Source organism: Sesamum indicum, linkage group LG10 (genome assembly GCF_000512975.1).
Source record: "Sesamum indicum cultivar Zhongzhi No. 13 linkage group LG10, S_indicum_v1.0, whole genome shotgun sequence".
Classification (NCBI taxonomy): Eukaryota; Viridiplantae; Streptophyta; class Magnoliopsida; order Lamiales; family Pedaliaceae; genus Sesamum; species Sesamum indicum.
Genome location: NC_026154.1, coordinates 11,310,718 through 11,321,832, shown reverse-complemented (window position 1 = coordinate 11,321,832; position 11,115 = coordinate 11,310,718). Strand labels below are relative to the sequence as shown.

Here is an 11,115-nt window from a genome sequence, read left to right as displayed (position 1 = left end):
TTTTTGCAGGGTTTCAAAATTCACAAGGTCTTTTACGAATATCAACACAAGTAAGTTTTGTACAATTTTAACATAACACGGGAGAGTATTATGCAATTTTTCATATATTTTCATTAGAAACTACGTTGGACAGAGTACTTATTAATTTGATTAAATAATTATATTACAATAATTTTATTGAAATGAAATATAAAGTATCATAAGCTAAGAAAATTTTATATGGAAACTTAATGAACACTTTATGAGTAAAATGATGTGATTCCAACTTTTTGAAATTATTACAAAACATGTATATTTATATACATATACCATGAAAAATCAAAAGCTAAATCGTACATCCAATAAGATAATTTGTTGTTTACAGACGATTGTTCATATAGCAACGTAAGACCCATTGCAAAGATACACGTAACTTTGCTTAAATTTCTCACCAATTTGACTTTGCATTAAACTCTACGATTCGATTCGATCTCTAACAAATTCAATAGTAGCATACCACCACAAATACCAATAATAGAATACCCACTGATGACAACAATAACAATACTTATACAAGTCAATGCCATCAAAATTATACGCCCAAGAGGCCCTAAACAATTAGGAACTCGGAAATGAACTTAAACTATTTACAATTCTTGGGTCTAATCTCAACCCCTTGGATAATTAGACCACTCTTCCAGTTGCCACCTTTCACCTCCTTCAAACTGATCTCCAATTCACCATCATATCCGCTCTTCACAAAGTACTCTCCCAACTCAACTTCCATCCATCCGTCATCCCTCTGCTTAGGGTGCTCCGTGTCCCCGGGTAACCCAGTATAGGGCCCCACACCGTCTTCGTCGAACATCTGGATTTCTTCGTCTTCGTCGTCATCGGTATAGGGTGTATGATGGTAGAAGGGCCTTCCCGTCTGCTCTCTTTCTGGATCTAAACAAACCGTACGTTTTTGGGCTTCATGCCCATGGATCGACACTTGAGACTTGGCAGGTTCTAAGTCAAATCCATAGAATCGTGATGTGCAAGTGAACACGAGGTATGCTGCATAATTGGTTCCAGGGGATAGCAAGTTGATATCAATCTTGGCCCGTATATCAAACCAGCAAACATCAAGAAGCTCTGCTACTTCGGGGAACCTGAATTACATGACAAGTTAGCATCATATTTAGCAGAAAGGAAACACCAATTATTGTTACAATTAAGCAAGTTCTGCAGGCGGCTTTAACTACCTGGATTGAGGAAAAGAGATCCACTGCCAATATTGAGGAGTATCAGCCCACACAATAGAAAGCTCTCTTGCAGCTAGCATAAAGCATTTCTTTCCACTCCATTTCTCCAATGAAAAGCTCTGCAGCAATTAGAAGGCTAATCAGATGCGTAGACTGGATTGTAATTATGGGGACCCTGACAACGTCAAGATTTCAGGGTGCTAAACATCAGGAATAACATTACGAGTCAGCAAACAGAGAGCCATATGTAAGAGAGTCACAGGCACAACGTAGAACTCAAGGTGAGAAAAAACACAACGTAGAGTGGACTTGCTGTAGTCATGCATGTTTTCATCAATGCACTAAAATATTAAAAGTCAATCATCCCCATGGGCAGATCTCTGGATAAGTCGAAAGAGATGTTAAATAAGTATATATCTTCTGGCTACAATGTTAAAGGAGCTGATCTCAAAGAAACTATCCAAAAAACAGCCGCTGATTCAATGTGGAATTTATGAGATGGTAATATGCTCCCAATGCCCTTCTCCAAGTCATATGTTTTGGTTTTAATGAATTCTCGTGCAACACGTATGATGCAAATTCTCGTAGAACAGATATGATACAAATGTGATTCAGTTCCACAACCAGAAATACTGGTCCCGGGTTGCCCAAAGGTTTCCTATGCTTCTCTGAAATAATTTCTCCCAAACAAACAACAGAAAGTTTTTCAATTTCCTAAAAAGTGAAACTGAATTAAGATAGGAACAAAGTGACTTCAAGAGAGGTGTCTGTTGCCTTAATAAAGAATTCCACAGATTCAAAGTAACTAATATCCAACACGACTGACGCTACCAAATATTGTTGAACATTTCAGGGTTTACAAATACAATTTCAAAACTCGATCACCATGAAAAAAGATCCAAGGTTGCGATGAGGTTAAATCCATTCAATTTCGTGAAAAAGGGACGACAAAAGAAAATTTTCAAACCAGCACTTAATCATGGGATTTGTGGGTACTACTAATTACAATTATACTTATATAGTGAAATTTGTCGCCAATTCAATCTAAACGTGAAAAAATAGAATCTCGATCCAACAATAATAATAATGAACAACCAAATATATATACCTTCCTGCCACCATCGATGAGAATCGGATGATCACATAGATGGAGGTAGATGTCCTTCTTAGAACGAGATCCACCAAGCAACGAGTCGGAGCCGTCGACTGCGCGGGAAATGATCTCCCTATAGTCAGAGGGCAAGAAGCGACTCCAAACGGCGTCGGACTGGGAGGCGGCACGGAACATGGAGGCGACCACCGACATCCGGCAAGCGTCCTTAGGGCTGGTCAACGACAGCGCGTTGGCTATACAATCCTCCGGCAACGCGTGTATATCACCGCAACTCTGCACCGCCATTTTCTCTGTGTTTCTACTGAAAAGCGTTAAACAGATATGTTGGAACCTTTTAAACCCCCGACCAGCACTATATATAGCGAAGAGATGCGTCTAATTCCCATTTTTGCCCTTTTATTTTAATAATATTTCTCCCCATGACTAAGACACTGTTTGGCTAAATCAACTTAAGTAAAACTATAAATTAATAAATAATAATAAAATATTTGAGCAATTTTTAATTTATTTTAAAAAAATATTTAAATAACATGCAATTTTAAAAAATATCAGATTTTATTTTCAAAATTTTATAAGTAAAATAAAATTATAAAATTTATAAAACTATTCTAAAATATTTATAAGTTCACCATAAAATCATGTATAACTACACAAATCATTTCACATTTTTTATAAAATTAAGAATACGTTTTTAAAAAGTGTCGATACAATTTACCTCAATGGGCATATTTGTAAAATTTAAAATAGAAAATGTACATGTAATTACAAATATAATATTAAAGAATATACTCGTAATTTTACAAGAAATAGTAAAGTGATTATGTAATCAGAACCCGATAGAGATTTGACGTAGTCTACCATTACACGTAAGAATAACATATTATATCACAATTAAAAATTAATATTAGATTATAATTATCTAAAAATTTAGTTTGACTTTGGATAAAAATTTAAAAATGGAAAATACATTAAAAAATGAGGTAACTTAATGATGTTGGATTTGAATTTGTGGGCATTGGATAAGGAAGAAATTTGGGAATATTTCATTCATATATTATTAATGTATGGGATGGAAACTTAATGACGAAGGCTGTGCTTTGATGCAAATAGGCATTTAATTTTCTTTTTCTTTTTCTTTTTTTTTTCAATTTTTGGCCTTTTTTGTTTGAGAAGGGAACAATAGAGAGAATAAATGAAAAGATCAAACTTTTGTGAATAAAAGTCGTGCTTTAAATAAGACGAGATAAAGAAGCATGTCTCCCAACTCACACACACACACACACTCTTATCTCTCTCTCACACACAGTTTTACATCTCTCTCACACACATATGTATGTATGTATGTATATATATATATATTCTGAATAAAGTTTTGAGATACTTAATCATGGATTTGAATTTCGTAAAATATAGATTGTCTTTTATATAATAAAAGATTCTTGATACCTATGAATTATTGCAAATTTGTTCGAGATTCGTTGCAAATTCCGTCTCTATTTTTTGGTTTATGGAATCAAAGCATTCTACAACTTTGTCAAGGAACTTGCGATGGATTTCGTTTATTAGGGAATATTTCAATCACCCCTTCTTTTTGGAAAAAGGATTCTTAGAGAAAGAGTTGTGAAATTTGTGATAGAAATGATAATGTTATGGTTGAAATTGCGGCGGAAAAATTCATCCTAATACGTGTTAAAAATTGCAATATATGCTATAAAAGTTAACCGTCTCTATTTCATAGTGAAGTCGTAAAAAATTCGTCACAAGTTGCGACAGTATATACCTATCGCAAACTCCATCCTGAATCTTGGATGAAAAGAAATTTGGGACATTTTTCCCAATGACTTGTTTTTCCCTAATTCGCCGCCGTTTTCCGATGATTTTTGTGACAAGAATGCCACCAGAAAATTGATCAATATTTTGTGATATCTTTTGGACCTGTTGATTGTTCATCCTAAAGTATATTTTTTGGTCCAAAATATCTACAGTTAATAAATTATTATTTGGTAGTGAAAAAAATAAATACAATAATCTCATTTTTATTTTTCTTTTGTATTTTTCTATTTTTTTTTAGGGTCATGCAGGATCATCTGGTTAGAGTTTTGTTACTCTTATTAATTTTCTTTATTTATCATCTTAAATAATTTATTTTCATTTAGGATTAAAGGCAATTTTAGTCCACTGACTTCAGCCATTTTTCATTTTAGTCCCATAACTTCCTAGGGTTCCATTTTAGTCCTCTAATTTTAAAAAATACTTAATTTTGATACACATTTGGCCGAAAAATTTCAAAAGCCACCGAAAAATGGCACATGGCCATCACGTGACAGTTTTAATTGGGGAAATCATTATTATTGGCCCAAACACTCTTCCATGGCAATGAAATGGATTTTCGAAAAAAAAAAACGTCATCTGATGACATGGAATTGGGGAAAAATAGAAGATATACACGTGGATAGTCAGCCCAAACTATTACCCTAATTCCTCTTCGATTTTCAACCCTAAAAGAATTCCTCCTAAAATTGTTGTGAAGAAGAGCAAGATTTGGGCCTGTAGAAGCGCTGGTTAGAGGACGATGTTGTTCAAAAGGCATGCGAGGCATGTGAGGCATGTGGGTATGCCTCATCCTCCATACCATAAGGTTCCCCTAGTCTTTCTTCTTCGTTTTCTTTACATACAAAGTGGACCCTTCCTGGGTCTTATGTTTGTTAATGTTTATGTGGACCCTTGTTGGGTTTCTTTAGTGTATTGTGCTAAGTTTTTTTATGCTTTTAATGGATGTGGTCCCCTACACATTTGGTGTTTTTTCTTTGTTTTTTTGTGTTTTTTTTGTTTTAATTACAGACCTCGGCAGTGATTCAATTACATTATTTTTGCATTACAATGGTGTGGCTAGACATGTCCCTAAAGCTATGTATGTGGGGGCTAGCAGCTAAAAATAGTAGGAGAAGATCCTAGCAGTAAAAGGGGCACTTTTAAGTCACAGAACTATGGAGAAGCAGGCCATTATGCGGAAAGAATATGGAGCTGATTGATTTAAAGGAACTTGAAGAAAACGGGGCACCTCCTCATAAAAATAAGAAATCGGGAAGTAGAGGCCTGCCCGGAGTTAGGAAGAAAAGAAGTTTAAACAATTAAGAAGAGGGAAATTTGGACAACAATCAGGGGAACGCACATAAATAGTGTACTCTAGTGGAATCCCAAATTCTTCCACCAGTTGATAGATTGCTGAGAACTTGAGGCCGGAAGGGCCCCAGCCCGTCGTGGACTGGGAGACACTCATCTTACTCCTCTTCATCTAACCTCCTCTCTTCCTCACCAGGTGTCACGGGCGGACTCTTTTGTCTCGCAACGGAATCTATTTTTCGCCCGTGCGGCGTCTCAGGTTACACCCAACCTCCGACAAGCTTTCGCACATATCAGAGTTTACCGATTGTCCGTCGCGTGTCTTCGACACTGAAGCTCACTAGCACGACATCTGAACACATCCCTGCACGGCACCGCGTGCCCGTGCGCTCGCTTGGCCAAAATGCCCATGTTCGTCGAGGCTCTCGACATGCACGCCTTAGCATCTCTTAGCGGTCGGTCCCGACTAGCTAGTCGGCCGCCATGCTTCTCGCCCACAATCTCGGAACCCGCCGACGTATTGCTCGATGGCAAGGAGCATCCTCGCTCCGCCTCAGTATTACGGCGCTCCACATGCTCCCACAACGCCCGTCTCATGCCCAACGCACACTCGGGGCATCCTTAGCACACGCCTTTATCGTGGCTGTCTTCTATGCTTCGCCCGAGTAAGACCGCATCTTAAGTCCGAGGCCCATTCGATATGTTGACATCTTGCCTTGATCCCGCACGGCATGCCCGACATGCCTTCTTGCCTTTCGGCATGGTTTCATAATTTGCCCATAGTGCGGCGTCGCCCCAAGACCACTCATCTTAGCCAACGGACCCCCATGGATGGCTAGAACCCGATAGCGCGTGCCATGAGTTGGATCACGAGGTCTTGGAATGCTTGCCTCGATCACCTATTCGCACGAGAGGTGTTGCCCCTAATATCTCACAGCCCGGGAAGCAACCTTGCGCGTCACACGGAGCCTCTCGACCGCTGCACACAACGCAGGTGGCCCTATGTTGCCCATCCAGTTCCCATACCTTTCGGGGACTCTAAACACTCCTTTGAGATGCTTAGAGCCAGGTCTTGAAGGCCCCCCAATATGCCCGCAAGAGATGCTCATTTAGTGCCAATGTTGCCTACCGCCGCTGTCGTCGTGCACTGCAAGGACTGGTTGGAGCTCACTACAGCATGCCCCCCCTTATATTAGGCTTATAAAAGTTTTTCCTTGTTCCAAGAGTAGACACTGAAATGGCCACGGAGCTCACTTTTTTTGCATCTCCCTCAACCGGCGTCCAAATCACATATCGCTTGAACTGTAGCATAGCCTACGACTTCCACATCATAAATCTTGAGTTTCAGCCCCATCCAATCATCCATCGCTGAGGAATTGCCCGCGCAATACTCTGAAACTATAATCTCGCCATTGCACTGGCAGACTATGAACATCGTCGTCGTTTCCTACCCAAACGAAACCGTCTAACTCTGAAACATCTTGGAGGTGCTCCTAACACTCCAAGGATCCCTCCGTAGAAAAAATTTTGCAAATATCAAAGGATAAAGCACTATGCTTCACGCATTTCTCTCCTGCTCATGCGCAGGGTGGCGCCTGATCGTCACCCTTATATCCCCATGCCAAAATGTCCTTGGAATGACTTCATACTTGGCGGATAGCATCCTGACACATCAAGAAAGTTTCAATTTAAACAGTATTGCAATTCTCAATCAGTAAGAGTCTCTGCTTGATGGCCAGTTTTGCACCTGTGTTCTGGCCAGCATCCCCTAGCCGTCCACACGTCCTCTGCATGTCACTGTTGGTCGTCTTGCCCAAGGAGCAGGCAGTGACAGTAGGGGAGATATCGTTGGGTGATGATCCCTCTGAGGCTAATTCTAGTAAGGAGGAGGGGTTATCAAGACTCCCCCTAACACAAGGGCAATGATTCTTCACTGAACTTTAGCTTTCAAATCAAGACTGGCAAATAGCAAGGCATGAGGCCCCAGGCAGAGGACTTCATTGGAAAGAAAGTGGAGGACACTCAGTGGAGGAAGACTTTGGTAGAGCAGTGAGGGGAGCTGCCCCAACCATGAAGACCTCCTACTCTAAGGAGTCGACATATATCCTCCTCCTTGGAGTGGGGGCGGGGACTGAATGATATGGGTCCTTGGGATTGCCCAACCCAGAATGACAGGGGTGCTTGGAACAGCCCATCCCACTACTTAACCAGACAGCCCAGGCAGCCCAAAAAGCAGGAAGGTGAGCCAGGATGTTCCACGGCTCAGACCATAATTAAGGCTCGATAAGACGTTGGACCCAGAAAGCCTATGCAAGTGGCAACCCACAATCCAACATGGCACCTGGTCGACTTAGATGTCAGCAGCCACCTTGGACCACATCAGCTCAAGGAAGTCTAAGTGAGCAAGGAGGGACTCCTCGCAAGCGTGGGGGCCCAAAATGAAGGAGACTTCTACTACATCACATCCACCCGTAGATAAGGCAGATTTAGCCCTTATCCAAACAACTTCTACGAGTTCCTCGGAGTAGGTTAGACCCCCTGTAGATGAGGGCACTCCCCTATAAGTGAAGGTTCAGTCCCTCCATGCGGGGGACGTCTCTCTCTCTCTCTCTCTAAGCAATCTCTAAGCATTCTACAAGCATCTTATCACGTGTTCTTACACTTTTTATCAATCTTATTTGCCATATCTCAATTTTCATTCGCATTTGTTTATTTTTTTGGCTTTATTTCATCAAAAATCCAATAATAAATTCAGCGTCAGAGTGCTAATGTCTTTTTTCCAAGTCCTCTCCTCAAAGCCTGCACATGCTTCGGCCCAAGCTTTGAACGATAGCCCATATTCATTGGACCTGTGTTTTCTTCACATGCATCAAGTATATTAATTAAATATTACAATACCAAATAATAATTATATTACTTTTTTAAGTTATATTGTTTACTATATATAATATTGAAGTAAAATTACCATAATTCAAAATAAAAGTTTATTACTTTTTTAATTATTTCTGAATCTTAAAAAAATAATTTTTAATAATAATTTATTTTTAAATTTTATTTAGTAAGTAATATATATATGATGCGTGCAAAAAATGCATGGTGCAATGGATATAGACTATTGTTCAAAACTTGGGCCAAAATAAATGCAAATTCTAAAGGAGGGATTTGCAGAAAAGACGTTAGTACTCCGACGCCCAAGTTAGTATTGGATTCGAAATGAAATAAAGCAAAAGAGTAAGCAAATTTAATTAAAAATCGGGATATGGTGAATAAAGTTGGTGAAAATTACAAGAACACGTGATAATATACTCCGATAGAGCTTAAGGGATAGTTTAGAGAGTAAGATATGTGTCCCCAACCTGGAGGGACCAAATTTATATTTATAGGAGGATGCACCCGTCTGTTGGGGGTCTATCCCCCTCCCTAGATTCTTGTGGAAGTTAGTTGGGATGGTTGGGATAAAGGACAAATTACCCTTATCCGTAGCTAAAAGTGCTTTAGTACGATTTCTCTTTGCCTTGCGAGACCCCTTGCCTGCAAGGAACACCAGTTGCTAGGAAGTCCCTCCTTACTCACGTGGGACTCCTTGAGTTGACGTGGTCCGAAATGGTTGCTGACACTTGGGCTGCCACATGTGTGGATCTTTTGATCCGAATATTTTATAAGACTTTAACCATGGTCCGAGTAGGGAGAATGTAGGTCTCCTCCCTTCTTCCTGAGCTTCTTCAGCTGTTTGGGCCTGCCTAGTTAGAACTGTAGGTTGGGACAACTTTAACCTCTAGGGAGCATTATGGGAGTGGGATGTCCTGAGCCATTTTGTTTCTTTATTCTTTTTGGTTCGCTTAGGCCAATTTATTTGATGCACATCAGTAGCCCCCCCCCAGCGTCTGTCTAATTCAATACATTGCTATGTGTTTTCATTGCTACGCACTTCTTTAATTCTGTGTTCGCACAGACGACGCCACTTGATACGTCCAAAAATGCACGAATGTAATGGATATGGACTATTGCTCAAAACATAGGCCGAAGCAAATACAAATCCTGAAGAGGGGGACCTACAAAAAAGGGTGTGAACACTTCGACGCCCAAGTTAATATTGTGTTCGAGATGAAATAAAGAAAAACAATAAGCAAATTTAATTAAAACTGAGACATGAAGAATAATATTGGTGAAAATTGCACGAACACGTGATAATATACTTAGATAGAGCTTAGAGAATAGTTTAGAGAGTAAGAGAGGTGTCCTCTCCAGGGTTTCTCGGGTTGTTTGGGCCTGCCTAGTTAGACTGTGAACTAAGACATCCTGAGCCTCCCGAAGGGTATCATGGGCCTTTTTCGTTTCTTTCTTCTTTGGGAGTCGGTTGGGCCTCTTTGAGCCAGCTTTAGGCCTCTTCTTTAAATTTATAATATTTTGCACAAGTTGAGATCTAATTTTCAAATTTTTGAAATTTATAATCTATTTATTAACATAAAAAATATAACTTTATATTTTAATTATTAAAAAGGTGTAATTTTATATAAAAGTTCTATTAAAAAAAGGTTGGTAAAATAGGATAGTGATGCTCCTAGAAAACTTATTAAGTAATACGAAGATTTTAATTTGAAACTCCGTACATATTTAATTTTTTTGTAAAGATTAGAAAGTAAAATGTTATGAAATATATATTAAATACATATTTGGTCCTCTAACTTTATGTCGTTAGTATATTTTGTTATGTAACTTATTCCATTTACATTAGTCTTTTTTTTTTTTTTTGGTAAGCGTAGGATTGAACATTTTATATTTGGTTATTTTTTAATAAATTTAATCTTATTTTGATAATTTTGATTCCCCTCATAGTGTATTTATTCTATAACTATAATTGTTAAGATCAAAATTGTCAACACTGCGCCAAATGGAGAATTTTGGGATTTTCAATGGTATTTTTGGTTAACAGCCCTTTCTCAGCCGCAAAATGGGAAATAGGGTATCGATATAATAATATCAATGTTTCTACTAAATATAGGTGTAAATATACAAAATTTGCATAATTTCACGATAGATCCGTGGGACACATTCTGATAAGAGTGGTTCTCTTAAGTGCTAAGTTTAATAAGGAAGGTTGTTGTTTGCAGTAAATAGAGATATGATAGCTTAGCAGCTAAGGCTTTTCCCACCTTAAACACTTATATATTTGCTTAAACCTTTTGCTTTCCCACACACACTTTCTTCTATTTTGTAATATTAATTAATATACAAGAAAAAAAGAACAAAGAGGTCAAAATTACTAGGAAAAAGTATTATTTTAGTCCGTTAAGTATGCCTAATTTTAATTTTAATTCGATAATTATGTCCATTTTTGTTTAGATTTAGTAACTTACGAAATTGCTTACTTTTAGTCCTTTGGCATATTTTCGGACAATTTTACCCCTTTGCAACTTTTGAAAGACAGTTTTAGTCCATATGCACTCATAGGGATAAAATTGTTCAAAAATCTGCCAGATGACTAAAAGTAAGCAATTTCGTAAGTTACTGGACTTAAACAAAAATGAATATAGTTATCGAGCTAAAATTAAAATTAAGCATATTTAGCGTACTAAAATAATACTTTTTCGAAATTACTAGCATGTATGATAACAAAAATCCGACCAAGATAGAAAGCCAACGAAAAAGCAG

The 11,115-nt window shown here is 38.4% G+C and overlaps 1 protein-coding gene across 1 annotated transcript; it reads right to left on the bottom strand.

Annotated features, from left to right (window-relative positions):
• LOC105172339 (putative F-box protein PP2-B12) lies at positions 314-2,672 on the bottom strand. The gene is made up of 3 exons (XM_011093723.2): positions 2,335-2,672; positions 1,227-1,345; positions 314-1,133 (listed from the first exon to the last, which is right to left on the bottom strand). Exons 1-3 carry the CDS (start codon positions 2,623-2,625, stop codon positions 623-625), a joined length of 921 nt encoding a protein of 306 aa, XP_011092025.1. The 5' UTR covers positions 2,626-2,672; the 3' UTR covers positions 314-622.